Raw genomic sequence first — 20,154 nt, 5'->3', positions numbered from 1 at the left:
ATATCATTTTACAAAAGTGATTAAAATATAAAAAAGCAAGTGTAACAAAGCCTTAGAAATAAAACTATATAGCTTCAACCAAAAACAGACTGAATTTTTATTTTTTTATTTTTGAATTTTTATGCACAGGCATAGAATAGAGGAACTTAAACAATAAAACAAACAAATACTTGTGCAGTTTATGGTAAGCCAACAGAAATGTAAATATCAGGAATTAGCATGGTTTTCTCTACAGTATGTTCTACCAGCTAACTGGGAAATGATCTGTCATTCTTAAATGTCAAAAGAGCTGCCACTTTTACAGTAAGACCACCACATTTTAATCAGGAGACATGTGCAGACCTCTATGCAAGTGTTTTCCTATTGGGGAAGGTCCTCTCCTATTTGCACACACACAGGCTCTGACTCCGGTCCACTAGTGGCCGAGTTTCTGGCCGACACACGGATACAGTAGATGGAGTTTGGGCTCAGATCAGTGAGAATGGTGCTCTCGCCGTACACCGTTATCTCCTCAGGCTCACTGGAGCTGCCTTGCTTCCTGATCTTCAGACTGTAATGGGAAGCAGTATCTATTTGAGACCACTCAACCAAAATGACTGTTGACATTGTTTGTTTGACATCCAGCACGGGAGCTGAGAGGCCTCCTGTTCGGGGGAAAACAAGTCACGGTTGTGAATTAGGTCCCGGCTTAAATTGAGACTTAATTGTCCAATAAATGAGGAATGATTGAGATTGCATTAAAACGCTTAAATATTTAGGTAAGAACTCCTTATAGAAAATCAACCGAAAGGGGTTGAAAACAACATATAGGCTACTGAACATTAGGAATAATAATAATAACGACTTTATTCAGGACTCAAAATGGAAGGTCCATAGTACAAGTTAAAAAAAACAATAATTTCAACATAGCAATAAATATACAGTAAATACAAATAAATTAATAAAAAGTCAATAACTTTCACTTGAAATATACAAACAGGAGCGCCAATGTCTCCACAGTCTAGATGTATACCTGACAGAGCTAAAACCATTGTGGGCAAAAGCTTGTATAATTCTATTTTCAGAGACAGACATTCTACACATGTATCAAAAAAAAGATTTCTTATTAAGGCAGAACAGGTAGGCACACCAACATTAACAAACATTTGACTAGCACTAAATAGTTTACTATTATGCTATCATCTTTGAAACGTCTGTTCTTAAAAATACAAACTCACCATTCTTTGGCCTTTGTACACTGAGATCTCTCCTCCTGCGATTAGTTACCACTATAGATAAAAAGCGTAAATCAATTAGTTTGTCGCTTTTGTGAAATGTGTCTTTTTAAATGTGTCTCACACACACACACACACACACACACATCAGTTCCTACCAATCGGCACCCTTGTCGCTTCACTTTCTCCAGCTGTGTTGCCAGCTGTGATCACAATGTTAGTGGAAGTGATGTTGGTCAGAGAGCAGGACAGCCCTGCAGTTCTGCACAGCTGGGCTTTTGGCTTCACACTGTTGTCGTACACCCTGAATGTGGTGGCAAACATGGACGTGTTCCACGAAACTGTGGCAAGGGAGCTGTTACCACTGTACGCCACTCCTGATGGTGGACAAGGAGCTGGGAGAAAAGAAATAGGAGTAAGTTCAAACATCTGAAAACTTGGTTCAAATGTCGTGCTTTTCACTACAAATGATTAAACGAGCAACAACAAGCCTTTTTTTTGCACAGCAGGTATTTTAACTTGTCATAGTAGGAAAAGCACAGGTCTTACTAATAACGTTAACAATGTCATGAAGGGTTCTAGTAAGGCATGACAGTGTGGCAGTGAGCCAGCATGCACACTACCAGGACCCCGAGACAGCTATATGGAATCCAGCCATAATGAATTGTATTATTCACACAAAAATAAACACACAAATCATGTATGTGAAATAACCAAATCTCTTCTAAATTGGACAAAAGACTGTAGTAAGAAACTGACTGAGAAAATTTGTTTAAAGCATGAATAGGAGCATCATTTTCCCTGATTGATAACATCCAGTTCTCTCCCTGATTGATGATATAATGTTGGAATCCCCATTTTGGCTTGTCACAGCAGGAATAGGACATGTGTAAGTAATACAATTAATACCTCTGTCCCAGTAAGCCAGGGGTCAGCAACCTTAGGCACGCATGCCACCACTGGCATTTCGTGTGCAAGAGAGTTTTTTGAAAATGTTTCAATCCACATGCCAAATAACCTCTTTTTCCACCACTGGCACGAGCACAGCCTGTTATTTACGGTAGTTTTATTGACTTTTCCCGCATCCGAATTCTGAGAAGAGCCGCCCTACTCTGCCTCTGATTGGCTAGTACTTGTTGCCTTCTTCACAGACAGGGAAAAAAACAACACTGCCTGAGCAGACTTGGTAGATGATTGCAGGCTTAATGCTGATATGGCACACTGATTAACTAGAACAGTTTGAAATGGCACTTCATATTACAAAGGTTGCAAACCCCTGCAGTAAGCCATGGTAGGGAACCAGCATGCACAATACTAGGGCCAGTGCTCGAAAGCAATAAGTAATCAAATACAAATACACGTTTGAGGTACTTGTTGTTGAGTATTTCCATTCTTTGCTATTTCATACTTCTACTCCAGTAAGTATTGTACAGTTTACTCCACTACATTTATTTGACAGCAAATGCCTGCCATGCCTATGTTGATAACGCCTTTAGCTACACCTATTGTGTGTCAGCCAAGGTCTACTGTCAGGTAACTGGCTCTGTGGACACTTTTACAGTAAATGCTATGCTATGATAAAGACATTTACAAGTACTCCATTGTTAGCCAAAGGTCTGAAGTGCAAAAATGTAATAAGTGTGTTTGAACTGTAGCTCTGTTAAGTGTAGTTTACCTGTTGTATCATTGAGAGGCACAGATGGGTTGCTGGTACTGGCAGCCTTCCTGCTCTCCACTGTAGCAGAGTAGGCTGAACCGCAGGGGAGAGGAATCTCAAAGTATGTTGTGCTGGTCCAATAGGATGAGAGATCAAACTGGGCCTGGCTGTCTCCCAGCAGACGTCCTGTTAACTTCAGGATATACTCTGTGTCTCTATAGGTGACCTCTGTCCAGGAGAAGCGCAACACCTGGATCTCCGTCTGCATCGGCATCAGCTTCACCTTAACAGTGTCTGGAGGACAGGGAGCTAAGAGAGAGAGAGAGAGAGAGAGAGAGGAGGATGTAATGTATTAGTCCATTTAAGTGCCATATTTAAAGAGTTATTGAGTCTCACATGCAGCTCCTATACCTGCTCCACTCTGCACGGGGTCACTAAAGGAGCTGTTGCATGTCCCATCTGAGGCCCGGACAGAGAAATTGTAAAGCGTTCCACATTCGAGATCTTGGATGGTGCACGTGGGATTTCTGCTGTGACAGTACAGCATGTGTCCATTTCCAGCCTGGGCACAGCCATAGTAGTCTACAGCGTTATCTCTGGGCGTCCATGACAGCTGTGCTGACTGATTTTTACAGTGGAAAGTAACCGAGAGGCCATCAGGCTGGCAGGGACCTGGACAGAAATAAAATGATTAAACTGCTGAAACTGATAGTATTTTTTCATGTTCAGGGGCGGAGCCAGAAGTTGTAAACATTCGGGGCTCAGCCCAAACCTGTGGGGTGGGGTCCAGGGGCATGCTCCAGGGGCATGCTCCATTTACGACAGCTTCATGTATTTTTTTTAAGCCATTTTGATAATAGAATGCCTAGAAATCTGTACATCCATTGGGGAAAACATGATAGTTGCCAAGGAAAGAATTTATGACATAGAGCCTTCATCCTGTTATGTATCTCATTGTTCTCCAACTGGAAGCAGAACATAACATTACTCTCTTTCACTCCTGCCACCTAAAGAGAGGCAAAAATGTTTTCAATTCATTTACATAACGTAGGTAGGGTTGTAATTTGGCGTAAACAGTTATTAATCTTGAAACCTATTTTTAGTAGAGTTTACAGAATGAATGGCAACATTTCCCCAGTAATAGAACGGTTGCTCTGTTGATTTGCCGTCAAGTCAGAGAGACTAAGGGGAAATGACAAAAAACTGAAATTATTTTAAAAACTTTGAGAAAACATTTGAGGCTGCAGCCCCAGAAACCATTTCCTCGCTCTACCCCTGGTCATGTTTGGCCCACGTATGTGCATGCAACAGTATGCTCCATGTTTTTTTGTATACAAAGACAAATACCTGTGTTGAGTGTGGCATTTTCACTGGCCTCGCTGGAGCAGTTCTTGTGGCTTGCAGTCACAAACACTGTATACTTCTGGCCACAGCGGAGCTCTGATATGCTGCAGTTACTGGAGGTGGTGTTGCAAGTATGCACTTGTCCATTTACACCCATAGCGACAACATGGTAGGTTTCAGCTCCAGGAGAGGGGCTCCAGGACACCAGCGCACCTTGGTCACAGGTGGCGTCAACCACCAGCTGCCTGGGTGTACACGGCTCTGTGAAAAAGTTGGAAATAGGTTATGTCTCGTAGCCGTGAAACAATCAGGATTTTGTAGCATTTGCATCAGAATATGTTATGAGTTTGTGGGTTGTTTGGTTGCTGTTAATCAAATCTGATTAAACCATCCATCCCAACACCATTGCAGATAAGCTACATTTTAACAGTGTTAGGCGTTTTATGAACAATACCTACAGATGTCTTTTTAACTGTGATTTTTGCACATTTAGTCATGGACAGTTAATATTGTGGAGACAAAATACATGTCTCTTGTTAAGCTGCCCCCCTCTCCATCCCCTAGTAGCAGAAAGAGTACAGAAGCAGAGGGGTTGTTAGTCTGGACATCCTGACTCATTGATCCTTTATCTGACTGAGGTTTGTCCAAGTTAGAATCTATGGCCCCGACCATGGCTCTGAAACAAGTGTGCTGTGTATTGATAAATCTATGACGCTGACCGTGGTGCTGAATTAGCAGACAGATTTGTATCTATATTCTTTAAACTATATAGCTAGGGAAGAGAGGGGTATAAATAATACGGAACCAAAATATTTTTTCATGGGGCGGTTTGCTAGTCAAAGGTGAATGTCCCCCCCCCCCGTAAAAAAAAAAGGCCTACTGTGTGAAAGCAACTTTTACACGTTGCAGTTGATGGAGCTAAATTAAACTACTTTACAGTATATACTGTTGGGTAATTCAATTTATAACACTGAATCATACTTTATAAAATGATTATGCAAAATTAAACAGACAACTGAAAATGAGAAATAAAGCTATAGCTGTCCAAATAAAATGTGAGGATTGAAGAATTTTCTTAAAAACTGTATTCAAGTACAATACTTGAGTGAGTGTACTTCTCCCCATTGAATACAGCAGTACCTGTTTGGATGAACACAGTGGTACTGGCCTGGCTCCGGCAGCCTTGACTATGTGCTGTTACAGTAAAGTTGTACGTCTCTCCACAGTCCAGGCTGGCAAACGGACAGGTAGAGCCTGTAGAGTTACATGTCTTCACCTCCCCTCCTGATGTCTTGATGGCCCTTGCTACGTAGAATTCAACATCAGACCTCTCCTCCCAGGACAAGACTGCGGTGTGGGAGCCACACTGCAGGTCGACAGCCACACGCTGAGGTGGACAAGGACCTAGGAAGAGTTGTTGAAGGATCCGGGTTAAATCTAGAACAAATAGGACCTTGACCTAACAGTTGCCACTTATGAGGATTTGCTGTAAATGCTCACGTGTGGTGAGGTTGGCGTGCATCTGTGCTGTAAGGCTGCACTGTGTGTTGCTGGCGGTGAAGCTGAGGTTGTAGGTTTCCCCACAACTTAAACCTGTCACATTACATCTGTTCTGCTGAGTTGCACACAGAGTCTGAGGACTTCCACTGACAATGGCTGTCAGGGAAAAGTTTGCTGCGCCATAAGTAGCATTCCAGGACACAACAGCAGCACCATCGGAGTTACAGTCAACCTTTGCCTCTACCTCTCTGGGCAGACATGGAGCTAAGGAGACAACATGAGAAATATTATGAATGGACACCGAAATAAATGGACAGAAAACCCCTATATGCACTGATTTTGTTTTCACCTGATGTAAGAGACACCACTGTGCTGTCAGAGCTGTTGTACTGCCATCCCAAGGCCTTGACCCAGACATTGTACACCGTGCCACACATCAGTCCTGGGACAACACATTGGGTATCTGTGCCAACACATGAGGCGTGGTGGCCATTTTGGTTGTCAAAGTAGGCGACATAACCCACAGCAAAGTCACTCTGCTGCCAGGAAACTGTCAAAATACGGTGGTCACACTCCAAACTGGCTTTAACGTTGGTGGGTGGGCAGGGTTCTGAATCAAGGGAAAACACACACATTTAAGAATACAATTTTAATATTTAATATGTTATACACACATCTTTTCCTGTTCAGATGACGGACCTGTCTTGAGGTGATGGGTTTTAGAGATCACACTGTCACAGGCCCGGTTCTGTGCCCTTACGGTGATGTTGTAGATCTGACCACACTGCAGGCCATTCAGGGAGCAGCTGGTGTTGGTGGTGTTACAGGTGACCGTCCAGCCCTGGGCAGTCACAGCCTGGACAGAGTATGAGCTGGCACCTCTTGCTGCCCCCCACATCACCTGAGCAGTGCTCACATTGTAGTGGACAGAGAGATTCACGGGGGCACAGGGCTCTGGAGGGAGAAAAATGCTTGGATGATTGTGGTCATTGACAATTTCATTCTTGTTTAATGGTTATGAAAACAGTAATTTGGTCCTGATTTCTTAAAACTATGACTAGGATCTGGCATCATCTTTTCTTTTTCTTTATTAATTCTTTACTGATATATTTTCTTGGCCACAGATTTTTTCCAGGGTAGAGGATCAATGTCACTGTTAACTGGGTAAATGTGAGTCCCTCAGGGTTGGGGCTGTGAAGTATCAACAGTTTGAGGTTTGAGTACACACACCTGTAGCGAGCATGGCAGGGGCACTGGCAGGGCCAGGGCAGCCAGTGTTCATTGCCTCCACAACAACAGAGTATTCTAGTCCACAGACCAGGTTGTTGAGGCTACAGGATGTGCCCATGTCACTGCAGGAGGAGTTGAGTCCACTCATGGAGGTTGCCTGGACGCTGTAGGCTGTGGCTGCAGCTGCACTACTCCATCTGACCAGAGCGGTACGTGTAGTACAGTTCAGTACAGCTGACACATTGGTGGGAGGACATGGGGCTAGAAAAGGAGAGAGGCACAGTTGAGATGAAGGAAATGAGAAATAATAACATAAAAAACACACTCAAATTAAAGACATTTTGGGAAATATGCTTATGTTTTTTTTTGCCTATGGGTTAAATGAAAAGATTGACACCACTGTCATGTCTGCACGCTAAATATGCTAGCATATTAGCTTAGCTTATCTTAGCTTAGCATACGGACAAGAGACAAAGGGAAAACAGCTAGGCTGGCCCTTTTAAAGGTCACAAATAAACATTATAACAATGTTATTTCTCATTTGTTTAACCCAAAGCTACAAAAACTGAAGTGTAAAAACGACAGGACTTAACCAGGCGCACCGACTATCTTTGCTGGTTGCTACAGTAGCTGTTTTTTTAGTCATTGTGCTAAGCTAAGCTAACCAGCTGGTACTGCTCACTTCATAGTAAGCATAGAGACATGACAGTGGAATCTTGTTAGCTCCAAGCAAGAAAGCCAAACATTTTATTTCTGAACAACTATTGTTTTGAGAAATGGTTGTCAAAGTAAACTTAATCAGCGTACCGGTGAGCTTCTCTACAGGAGTGCTCATCTCGCTCATGCACACATTAGTGTGTCCCATCACAGTGAAAGTGTAGAGCTGACCACAGCTCAGGTCCAGGAAGGAGTAGCTGCTCTCACTGGAGTCCCAGGTGGAGTTAACACCTGAAGCAGACGTCGCTGTAACAGTGTTGTTCTGTGTTGTGCTGCCCTGGCTCCACTTTACTGTCATCGTCTTGCTGCTACAACTTTGGTCCACAGCGATGTTCTCAGGTTTACAAGGAGCTAGGGGTGATTATATTAAAATCATATTATTCATTCTTCAGCCAACATCACTTAAAAAAAAAGGGTTATGTACACGAAAGAGCTGCACTGACCAGACTGAACATTGTAGTCAGAACCAGAAATGATTGTGCAGTGGATGGAGGAGGAGGTGACAGCCACCTCGTAGACCTTGCTACACTGCAGATCATGAATGGAGCAGGAGTTGGACGTTGAGTTGCAGGAAGCTCTGTGTCCATCTGTGCTGATGGCCCAGGCGGTGTAATTGTCTGTGCCTGGGGTCTCTGTCCAACTCACATTCATCACGTTGGTATTACACTGTAACTCAGCTGAGACATCTTCTATGAGACAGGGAGCTATGGGAGAGAGTTTTATTACAGATAACAGCATACACTACAGTTTATTTACTGCACTGTCAAATGTCACAATGTCAACTTAACTTGACATCGTCTAACTTGACATCATATTAAGTGCCATCCACATTTATTTATCATATCAACTGAAAAGAATGACTGTCATTTGTCCTTTTATTAGAAATTTCTGGGGAAAGGCCCTGTTCTTATATCTTACCTGAGTCAAAATTAATGTCAGCATGTTTGCTGCTGTTGCAGCTGTCTGTGGAAGCCACCAGTGTAGCCGAGTATGAGTGGCCACAGTCAAGTCTTACAGCACAGGAAGTGTCATTGGAGGAACAGGATGCTACGTGGCCATTCTCTCCTGTCACCTTAACAGTGTAGAAACCTACTCCACTGCTTTGAAACCAGGAGAAATTCCCTTTGTTTGTCCCACAGTCTACATGAGCAATGAGGTTGGTTGGCTGACAAGGGGCTGAAAGAATAGAAAAACTGATTTTAGGTTATGAAATTTTTTTACTCTACTACAGCAGGTAAAACTCTTGCAGATGTTTCCATAGACAAACACATCCTACCTGTGCTTATTTCTATGGGCGAACTGTATCTGCCGCGGCAGTTTCCATCCTGTGCTGCAATGCGCACAGCATATCGCTGTCCACACAGCCCGTTGGTCAGCGTGTGTGACGTATTAGAGGTAGTGTACACTGAAGGAGTGAATTGGCTGCCTAGATCAGTTTGTAAAGTGTAGGTGACCCCGGACAATGGAGTCGGGTCCCATGTGAGAGTCATTGTGTTGGTATCACAACTGACTTGGCCCTTCAAGTTGGTAGGTGGACACAAAGCTAGGATAATACAGAGGGAAATGGATAAGAATTGTCACTCTTCACAATTGCCACATCTATGTTTTCGATATTTTTGACATCACAGTTTGCTCTCACCTGTTTTCATGTCCACGGCTGAGCTGGGCTCGCTCCAGCAGCCCCTGTCCACAGTTACAACAGTAACAGTGTAGGTTTCCCCACAGTGGAGGCCAGTGAAATTGCATGAGCTGGAATAGTTTGAGCTGCAAGTGTGTTTGTGTCCATCAGCTGCAGTTGCTGTTGCTATGTACATCTCAGCCCCTGTTACATGAGTCCAAGAGACAGTCCTGTCCTCACACGCCGGAGACACGGTGACATTAATGGGAGCGCAAAGACCTGGAGAGAAGGGGAGAAAACAAATAGTTTAATGTTTTCTCTCTGAGCTGAAATGTGAGAATATTTTTGTTCTAGAACACAGATATCTAACTTCAAGTCTTTCTGCACCTGCTTCAAAGCTGTAAACTGCACTTGGGTGTCCTCTGCATGTCTTAGAGTACGGTGTGACCGTGATGCTATAGGTTTCACCGCAGTCGATGTCAAATAGCTGGCAACTTGTAGTGTTGGTGTGGCAGTGCTGTGTGTGTCCATCCTGGCCTGTCAATGTCACATTGTATCTTACATCCCTGGGGCTTCCTACCCATGAGACCAGAGCGGAGTGATTGACACAGACCAGGGTAGCGCTAACATTCTGCGGGGCACACGGGACTGGGGAGTGAGAAGGAAAAGAGACAGGTGACAAAGTAGTTATTAACATAAAGCATTTGAACTAACATTTTGTCAGGTTAGGCAGTCAAATCAATTGTTTGACTTTTTCAGGATATACTCTTATTTGTTTACTTGCCAATAGAAGATTGATGCAACTCATGTCTGTGCGCTAAATATGACAATGGAGCAGCCCAAAGAAATAAAATGGATAGAAAGGCCATTTTCATTCAAATCAACGTAGCAGAATTCTATGGACCAGCCCGTTAGCTTAGTTTAGCTTAGCACAAAAACTGGAAGCAGGGAGAAAAACAGCTAGCCTGGCTCTCTAAACCTCTAAAACTCATGAATAAACACATTGTATGTTGTTTGTTTCATACGTACAAAAACCAATGGGTAAAAACATCAAGTGACTAATGGGAACAACAATCTTTGACATTGGTGCAGTATTAAGCCAGATCGCTGCAGTCGGCAGCGGCAAAACAAGCTACAATGTAAGTTAATAGGGCAATTGTGCAGCTTGTATTTAGGTTCACAAAAGTGCTCGTTTTGCCACTGACAGGCTCAGATTACTATTCTAAGTGTCTAACAACATTATGGTAAGGGTTTCTAAGGAGGTCAGCCTTTCTGTTAAAGAGTAAGATCCTTTTTTAAAACATAAAAACAGCCGCGAAATTGCATTCGCTAAACCCACCAGGCTCCATGTAAATAAACAGTAATTTTAGCATCATAAAATACACTTCATTCAAAGTCGACAGAAACAAAACCAAACTATGAAATGCCGTTTTGCGTAGTTTTTCCACTTTTCCAACCATCCCAACTCTAGTTTTGATTGAAATATACACTGATTACCGATTAACATGCTAAAATATGTTGACTCTATACATGCTAAAAGCGTTGTTTTTGTTAAATGGAGCCTGGTGGGTTTAGCGCTAGCGACCTCAGAGCTGTTTCTGGTTTAATAGAAAGGTCTCAAAGAGGTTTTAAAAAGGTCTATCTCTGAAGGGATCCGTTCCATATCGTTGTCAGACACTTAGAATAATAATCTGAGCATTTTAGTTGCAAAAACAGCACTTTTAGTGGACCAAACTGACGCTGAACATTTGCCCCATAGGGTTACATTGCAGCCCGGTCCGTGGCTGCCAGTTACAGCATTCACACTTAATACTGGACCAATTTAAAAGATTGTTGTTCCTATCAATAACTTACACACAAAAACATAGCAAAATAGGTTGAAAAAAACAGTTGTTACCCTTTAATAGCTATCTGGATATGTATAGTAGATATCCGTAATTCAATTCTTATGAGTCAAAAAGAACATTTCAGATATCCAGAATGATCATTGTAGATATCTGCAATATAATTCTTACTTGAAGAACTCCAATTTCAGATATCTACAATACAGTTGTTACCTGTCATAATATTAATTTTAGTTATCCAAAATGGAAACAATTCCAGATCTGCTTAATGTAATTTTAAATATAATACATTTTCACAAGTTCAAATTTTGCATTATGAATAGTAAAAATGTAATTTCGCATATCTACAATTAGAATTCTGACTAGATGCAATTTTTTCGCAATATAATTTTGACTAGGAGTAATGCTGTTATGGATGTCTAAAATGTAATTACAGATAGTAGTGTGGTTAGATTAAATGTTTAAACGGCTTGCCATAGCTGTAGGTCTGTTTCAATGTAGCCCGACCTCTTTCTCAGTACCTGGGTCTTGTCTGAAGGGGGCACTGAAGTTGCTGACACAGGTTCCGTCAGTGGCAGACACAAAGATGTCGTACTCATGGTCACAGACCAGGTTACTCAGCGTGCAGTTGGGGCTGGGGCCGCTGCAGCTGAGGGTCGCTCCGTTGCTGGTGGCTTTCACAGAATAGCTCACTGCATTTGCTCTGCGGGGCCAGAACACTTGCGCAGTGGCAGCGCTACAAAACACCTGGCTGGTTACATTGGATGGAGTACATGGTTCTGGATGGGGAAACAAATAAAACATTATTCGTAAGTCTTTATGAATGAAAGTGCACTATTTAATAGGAATAAAAACACTTCCATTTAAGTCTTGCTGGCGGCCAGTGTTACCTGTGTTTAAAGAGACAGTGTCACTCAGTCGACCTGTACAGTTGTCATCAGCTCCTGAAACACCAATGGTGTAAACCTCCCCACAATGGAGTACAGGGAGGCTGCAGGAAGTTGTATTAGTTGTGCACTCTGACCTGTGACCTCCGCGGCTCACAGCGACAGCAGTGTAGTATTTGGCACCGTCACTGGCCACCCATGACACAGGAACAAGATACGGAGCGCATGTGTGCACGGCTGTGACGTTGGTGGGATGACACGGCACTGAAGGGAAATAAAGATAAAGGAGAAGTTTTACAAAGCATTCAAGGAAAGGCCTGCTACTGTATAGAGCTGCACAATTAATCACAATTCTATTGAAATCACATAATGGACTAGTGCGTTATTTGTTAAAGGCAAAATATGTGTCCAACCAATCTAAATTAAGTAAGCTATTGTGGAGACGTCCCGGACTACAAAACGTATCCTACAGACTAAAGAAAAAAACCTTTGTTTGGTACAGATCCTCGCAAAAATCACACTATAATCATTTTTATTTCTTTTTAAGATTTTAAGATTTTTCAATGGAAATGAGAATAATGCTACAAAAATGATCATTCCCTCTAATATCGTGATTTATATTGCAATCGCAATACCATTAAAAAATGATCACAATTAGATAGTTTCCTCATCGTGCAGCCCCACTCCTGTATCTACATCCTTAAATGATGATCAGTCTGCGTTTCTCACATGTTTGCACGGTGACCTCGGTACTCGGCAGACTAATGCACGTCCCGGTGACGGAGAAGACGATCACGGCGTAGGAGCTTCCACACAACAAGCCTTTCACGGTGCACTGTGTCTCTGTAGAGTTACAGTACAGAGGCTGACCCACTCCTGTGGAGATCATGGTGGTGTAGTTCTCTGCAGGAACTGAGATGTTCCACGTGACCGCCAGCTCGCCGGTAGCACACGCCACACTGGCCCTCACATCCTCAGGAACGCATGGCACTAAAAGAAGAGGGGATAAGACATCATAAGTCATTTGTAGTTTTCATGATGATTTTGATTGATGATGATGATTTTTCTCTGTGTCTGTGTACAACCATTAAGCCCCCCATAAACAGGACAATAAAACAAAAATTAACCTCATTCTTAATTTCAGCTAGCTCACATAATAAACAAAGTCGGGCCTCCTCTGGAGTGGCATTGGACCTTCTGGTCTCTAGGTCTAACGTTAATGTTCCTGAGCATGCCTGTGCACATAGACATCAATGTCTTTTGTTTAAATTATACTTAACACAAAGTTCTACACCGAGCTATTCTTTATGAGACAATAAGTTTGTAATTTTGGTTTACACCATATATCAACAGACCATTTTCCTCTATACACGCGAAACATTTTACTCCTAATCTCCTGAATACATCACAAGTAAACCTGTTCTGGAAAATGTAGGACAAATTGTTTAAATAGAACAACGATCATCATCATCCGGACAGAAACAGTTCACCCTTCTTAATGTACTACCTGAGTCCATGTTGATAGGTGTGGAGGTGGACGGACAGTTTCCATCATTGTAGGTAACAGTGACGTTGTATGTCTTCCCACAGGCCAGAGAGGGGATCTTACAGTTGTTGACCGTGTTGCTGGTGCAGGTGAGCTGCGCTCGGCTCTGATCCTCTATGGTTGCTGTGTAGAGGCCTGTAGGCTGATGGTTCTGCCAGACTATCAAAGCATGGTTGGCGGCACAGTCTCTGAATGCCTCAATGTTGGTTGGAGGACAAGGAGCTGATGGAGAGGCAGAGGATGTAGTCGATTAGACATACAGTGCATCCAACTGTGGCACATTTTTAAAGGAGGTACTGTGTATGTTTGTCAAAACTACAAGGAGATGCAGAGTTTCCAGTAATAAATCTTTTTACAACATTAATTGTAAAAATTCATAAAGTCAAATTATATATGAGATTGCCATATCTTCAAAACGTCTGAGGTTCTGTATTTACTCTTATAACAACTGCTGTCCATAACAAAGTAGCTTGAGAGTTCATTCCAACAGTGGACTGTTAGCTATTGGTTACTTTATGCCTTAATTATAAGAGCATTTATGTACTTTCCGGCAAATAAAAGACCAAGCTTCTTGATGTTTTTCCATATGAAGGTCTTGTTCCCACTTCTGTCTCAAATAGTCTGTATTGACCATTGGACTTTTAATAAGGGCATCATAAATCTTTGAGATAGCCTTATCCTTGTTCTTCTCCCTATTGTTTAATATAACATCAATTTAAGTTCAGTTGAAGTAATTACAAATCTTGCATCGCAGTGTCTTCTTCCTGATAAAACAACTGTGAATCAAAATCATAAATCCAAGCCTCCGACCTACCTGTCATGAAGGTGACCTCGTTGCTGGAGCTGCTGTTGCACACCAGATTGGTGCCGATAACGCTGGCAGTGTAATTCTGTCCACATTTCAGGCCTTTGATCAAGCAGTTGGTGTCCATTGAATTGCAACTGTGCGAATTCCCATTTCCATCCTCAGCAATGGCAATGTAGAATATAGCACCGATGCTCGTCATCCAGTTGACTCTAGCAGAGTCTTGGCTGCAGTCGACTGATGCTGAGACATTGAAGGGGTTGCAGGGAACTGGAGAGAAGGGAAAAAATGTGTTTAAGGCAAATATCTCATTAAACAATCCAGACAGATATCAATGATGTCATGTGTTAGTTAGCCTAAGTGTTCAGTATTTTCCCTAGGATTGAGAAAGACTTAGGTCCACATATTTGGCAGGGGGTTTAGAGGTCCTCCCTCAAGAAAATGTTACATTTTTCAATAAAGAAATTAGCAATTTCATATCATTTTGGACTATTGTTATTGCCACAGGGCTGTAGTACTTGAGTATGTACTCAGACTCGAGTCCGGACTCGAGACGCTTTTCTGTTATCTCGGACTTGTCTTGGACTTGTTGGTATTTGGAATTGGACCTGTCTCGGACTCGGGCATTGGACTTGTGAAATATTCTAGTTGGTCTCGACCTATTCCAGCACCATATGCTTTTGTACTAAAGTAACTTCCTCCTTCAAAACAAAACATTGATGAAGCGCCCTTGTTCAGAAAACAGGTATTAGTTTAATTCAAAATCCATCTAGAACAGGCATTGAGATTGGTCGCCTGGGATACGCCTGGCTGCATCATATACCTCAATCATCAGGTATCAATCATTTTCATGTTGGATACAGACACAATGTCAGCGAGCACTTTGTACTATGACCGCTTCATGACAACATGTAATAAGTTAAAGAATGGGAACATTTCCATTTTATATTTTAAGTAAATAATATGGTTTAATTTGATCATATAGTGTGTTACTCTGCACTTGCTTTTTGATTATTACAAATCGTCACCTTCCTAAAATACTTGCCTAAGTCATTTTTTAACAAAAATGATTTTGTTGCCTAAATCATCTCCTCATGGTGCTGGCCACCTCTGGTAAAATTGCCTACATCCTCAGTTGAACAGGTCATGTGATTCTACACCTTTAGTAAAATTGCGTATGTCAAGCATGTGACTTAGGCGGTTTTATTTTTTGTGTTTTCCGAAAAACCTGAAAAAATGACTTTTAACAAAAATGATTTCTTTGCCTAAATCATCTCCTCATGGTGCTGGCCACCTTTGGTAAAATTGCTTACATCCTCAGTTGAACAGGTCATGTGATTCTACACCTTGTATAACTGCCTATGTCAAGCATGTGACTTAGGCAGTTTTATTTTTTGTGTTTTCCAAAAAACCTGAAAAAATTACTTTTAACAAAAATGATTTCTTTGCCTAAATCATCTCCTCATGGTGCTGGCCACCTCTGGTAAAATTGCTTACATCCTCAGTTGAACAGGTCATGTGATTATACACCTTTAGTAAAATTGCGTATGTCAAGCATGTGACTTAGACAGTTTTATTTTTTGTGTTTTCCGAAAAACCTGAAAAAACGACTTTTAACAAAAATGATTTCTTTGCCTAAATCAGTGTTTCTCAACGGGGGCGGTACCGCCCCCCAGGGGGCGTTCAGAAGATGATGGGGGGCGTTGGAAGCAATATTTTGGAAAGGGGGGCGTTGAGGTGCCCTTGGGGGGCGTTTGTTTGAAAGCTAGTTTAAACCAAAGATTCACAATAACAATACATGTTTACACTTAAACTACTAAAGAATAAGTAGTCTGCAACATTAAAAGCTGCCAGTTTACAGCACTGCGACTGGACCAGACGGGTATCCTAACTTCTCTGTGCTTCTGTCAGCTTTGTTTGGCGCAGCTCCGTGCTGCCTTCATGGAAACGGGACGTCAGAGCATCGTCTTAAATGAGCTCTGTAGCTACTACGTGAAGATAAAAAAAAAGCAATCGCTGTGACGTCCTGTTGTTTTCTGTAACCCCCCCCATGTAGCACAAGTAGACTTTATATTTAACCGTAACACTTTTTCGTCAGATGGTTTATTAAACACAACGTTTCCTACTGTACCTGAAAGCAGCTTCATTTCACGGAGAAAGAGAGAAAGAAAAGAGACGTGCGAGAGATATCGACTGTGCGTTGTTGTTTGGCAAACAGTCAGCTGTTCCATAAACTCCCGGCCAGTTCAGGGCTTATATTTGGTGTTTTAAAACTTTCTTATGGAAGCGATAGAGGAAGTGATGTTACAGTTTACTGTACGGGACTCTCACACCTCCACAAAACACAGCGCCATGTGGGTTTGCGTTTTCTCCAAACGTTTTTTCTGCTATTTACTCGCAAGACAGGCGATAGCAAACCTAGACTCTTCTAAGCATTAAAAAAGGGCTCTCACTAACTTTCAAAGGTTGTAAACTTATTTCTATTCGGCAGTAGGTGTCGTTCTTCAAGTCGTTTGTCATCACCAAAATACTTGCGTGCGTGCGTGCGTGCGTGCGTGCGTGTGTGTGTGTGTGATCCTTTGATAAGTGCCAGCTTGTTTTCCGTTGGAACAGTTCGATTTTAGATTTGAATGAAAACTAGATTTGAATGTTAAATTGCTAGCTGTTTCTGATTGGCTACTGTTAGTGTTTGTAATAATAATAATAATAATAATAATAATAAGCATAATACATTTTATTTAAAGCTCATTTCATGACACCCAAGGTAACTTCACAAACAAAAAAGGACATTCAAATTATAGTCATCTTCTAAAGGTGCTGAGGTTCACACCATGCAGCAGGCATTTTGATAATACCTAATTATAGTTTGAATGTTACATATCTAGTCGTTCTGATTGGCTGCTGTTATTTAATTTGAATGTCAAATGGTTGCATTTTTCTTTAAAACCTGTAAATATATATAATTTCTATTCACATGGCTTTTTGATACCTGGGAAACTAATACATGTGTTGTTTGTCATTCAATGATTTGATTTTTTTGATTATTTTTGATAACAATAGTAACAACAATAATAGGCCTATATTGGGGCATAATCATTAATATTCGGGGCATTTAGCCTACATAATATTTGATGGGGGGCGGTAGGGACCTGGATAATGGATAGGGGGGCGCTGGCACAAAAAAGGTTGAGAACCACTGGCCTAAATCATCTCCTCATGGTGCTGGCCACCTCTGGTAAAATTGCTTACATCCTCAGTTGAACAGGTCATGTGATTCTACACCTTGTATAACTGCCTATGTCAAGCATGTGACTTAGGCAGTTTTATTTTTTGTGTTTTCCGAAAAACCTGAAAAAATGACTTTTAACAAAAATGATTTCTTTGCCTAAATCATCTCCTCATGGTGCTGGCCACCTCTGGTAAAATTGCTTACATCCTCAGTTGAACAGGTCATGTGATTCTACACCTTTAGTAAAATTGCGTATGTCAAGCATGTGACTTAGGCAGTTTTATTTTTTGTGTTTTCCGAAAAACCTGAAAAAATGACTTTTAACAAAAATTATTTATTTGCCTAAATCATCTCCTCATGGTGCTGGCCACCTCTGGTAAAATTGCCTACATCCTCAGTTGAACAGGTCATGTGATTCTACACCTTGTATAACTGCCCATGTAAAGCATGTGACTTAGGCAGTTTTATTTTTTGTGTTTTCTGAAAAACCTGAAAAAATGACGTAGGCAATTATTTTAGGAAGGTGACGAAATAATAAAGCAAAATTTTCATCTTAAAGTAGAAGATATACTGCCTCTCACATCACATAAATTATGAACAGGAAAGTGAGTGGTCTTGAGGAGGATTCTTTTTTCTGTCTGGGTATTGACTGTCTCTCATTTGGACTTGGTCTTGACTTGGACTTGTACCTCTTTACACTCGGTCTTGACTTGGTCTCGACTAGTCCTGGTCTTGGACTTATCTTGGACCTGACTACAGCCCTGTATTACCATATCTGTGTATAAAACGTTGGAAAAGCTACAGCAGATAATAAATAAATAACAAAGACCAAACTTTGAGTGTCTCACAGAGGTCCCAGTACATACCAGTCTGAGCAATATCTCCCAGCACCTTGTCAGTGGAGCAGTTGTCATTGGAGGCGGTGATCCACACGCTGAGTTGTTCACCACACAGAACCCCGTTCATCGCACAGCTGTTGGACGAGGTGGTGCAGTTGTAGGTTTCTCCTGTGTTATCCTTTGCTTCTACCGTGTAGGAAAGAGCTCCGGCAGCAGAGTCCCAGGTTGTGATCAACATGTCAGAGTGACACCCAGCTCCTGTCAACACATTTGTTGGTAGACAAGGAGCTGGAGGAAAGGAGAGAAATAAATCAAGACTCTTGTCTGGTTGATTCCATGTGTATTGGCCTCATTAATATATTTATATTTAATATATAATATATTTAATGGTTATATATATATAACAGTCATTATGCAGATCAAGTTTGATCATTTTATGGATGTCATCAGCAGTCAATTCAAGTCAGTAAAAGATAAGACATTTTGTGTATGGCAGTATTATGTATTCAACAAAACTACATTTTATTAAATTATATTCCACAATCATGTATGTTGTGAGGCTAAATAATTTCCCCAAACAGCTGGGCAGTTTTTAGAAAACGTTCCTGAAATATGAGAAAATTGGTTTTGAGCAATTGATTAATACACGCTTTGTGCTCTATAGCAGGCAGGACGGTGTATGTGGGATAGACTCAAAATTCTGCCGGATAGCACTCTTTTCGGCTCAATGTCAGTTACCTTCCGCTTTCTTTGTGTTGAAATTTTAAACTCCGGTGGATTTATGAGGACTATGGTTAAAGGAGAAATCCGGCGCAAAATGAACCACAGGTTAATAACACATGTGTACTGAGTCGACCGTTCTCTGGGATATGTTTTCATGCTAATCAAAACGATGAACGCCATGCTTGAGCTGTCACTGGTTACTGGTTACACGACTGTTTTCACAAGATGGTGCCTACCTGTCTATGCGAACGGTACTGTCTTTATAAACTATCTTTTTAATAAACTGTCTGTACACTTACAAAGTTCTCAATGCTTCGGTTTACATGTAGGGACCCTCATTATGCTACCGTGGAAGTGTGGTGCTATTTTGATCCTTGTTAGTGGTATAGAAATAGCGATTTCTTTTTACTTTATCCATTCCCAGATGACTAGCGTTATAAGCTAATTAGCGGTTTGCGCTAAAACTGGTCACATTCGATTAGCATGAAAACATATCCCAGAGAACGGTCGACTCGGTACACATGTGTTATTAACCCCTAGGTTCATTATGCGCCAGATTTCTCCTTTAACTGCTCCTCAGATCTCTGCAGGGTAAATCCAGATAGCTAACTAGACTATCTGTCCAATCTGAGTTTTCTATTGCACGACTAAAACAACTTTTGAACGTACACATTCCTTCCTGAGACTGTTTTGCAACGGCACCGTGGCTTTTTGCAGCGGCACATTCTTCTCCCATCCCGGACTAGCCAGACCTTCCTCCAAAGTGCTGTGCAGGAAGGTGTGGCGATGTGAGACTAACTTAAAATAAACTATAACTACAGTGCCCATATTCATCGTAATGATTGAACATGTCAATCACTGCGATGTTTGGCTCATGGATGTGTTTTTAATAGTTTTTGGATAACAATGAAGCTCTCTGACACAATAACAACAATACATAACATCACTGAAATTATCTTATCACAATTTCAGTGAAGTAGAAACAAATACTTTATTTTAGC

At 41.5% G+C, this 20,154-nt stretch overlaps 3 protein-coding genes across 3 annotated transcripts in view; all 3 read right to left on the bottom strand.

The window, feature by feature from the left end:
• Positions 1–147: 147 nt before the first annotated feature.
• Positions 148–6,185, bottom strand: LOC120568740 (fibronectin type III domain-containing protein 7-like). The gene is made up of 9 exons (XM_039816421.1): positions 6,065–6,185; positions 5,716–5,979; positions 5,356–5,619; positions 4,219–4,476; positions 3,283–3,543; positions 2,890–3,180; positions 1,373–1,609; positions 1,218–1,268; positions 148–644 (listed from the first exon to the last, which is right to left on the bottom strand). The coding sequence occupies exons 1-9, from the start codon at positions 6,150–6,152 to the stop codon at positions 361–363; spliced, it is 1,998 nt and encodes a 665-aa protein (XP_039672355.1). The 5' UTR covers positions 6,153–6,185; the 3' UTR covers positions 148–360.
• Positions 6,152–11,723, bottom strand: LOC120567674 (fibronectin type III domain-containing protein 7-like). The gene is made up of 11 exons (XM_039814644.1): positions 11,646–11,723; positions 9,668–9,911; positions 9,302–9,559; positions 8,939–9,205; positions 8,581–8,838; positions 8,106–8,366; positions 7,753–8,013; positions 6,946–7,206; positions 6,415–6,669; positions 6,240–6,325; positions 6,152–6,157 (listed from the first exon to the last, which is right to left on the bottom strand). The coding sequence occupies exons 1-11, from the start codon at positions 11,721–11,723 to the stop codon at positions 6,152–6,154; spliced, it is 2,235 nt and encodes a 744-aa protein (XP_039670578.1).
• A 988-nt stretch (positions 11,724–12,711) lies between these two features.
• The window catches only part of LOC120567673 (fibronectin type III domain-containing protein 7-like), an 18,586-nt gene continuing 11,143 nt past the window's right edge, over positions 12,712–20,154 (bottom strand). The window contains exons 4-7 of the mRNA XM_039814643.1: positions 18,458–18,718; positions 14,372–14,632; positions 13,519–13,779; positions 12,712–13,001 (exon numbers count right to left, since the gene is read on the bottom strand). Coding sequence (XP_039670577.1) covers positions 12,712–13,001; positions 13,519–13,779; positions 14,372–14,632; positions 18,458–18,718 — 1,073 coding nt within the window. The remainder of the gene's footprint in view (positions 13,002–13,518; positions 13,780–14,371; positions 14,633–18,457; positions 18,719–20,154) is intronic.

The sequence above is a fragment of the Perca fluviatilis genome, chromosome 11, assembly GCF_010015445.1.
Source record: "Perca fluviatilis chromosome 11, GENO_Pfluv_1.0, whole genome shotgun sequence".
NCBI lineage: Eukaryota > Metazoa > Chordata > Actinopteri > Perciformes > Percidae > Perca > Perca fluviatilis.
This window is presented reverse-complemented; position numbering and strand designations above follow the sequence as displayed.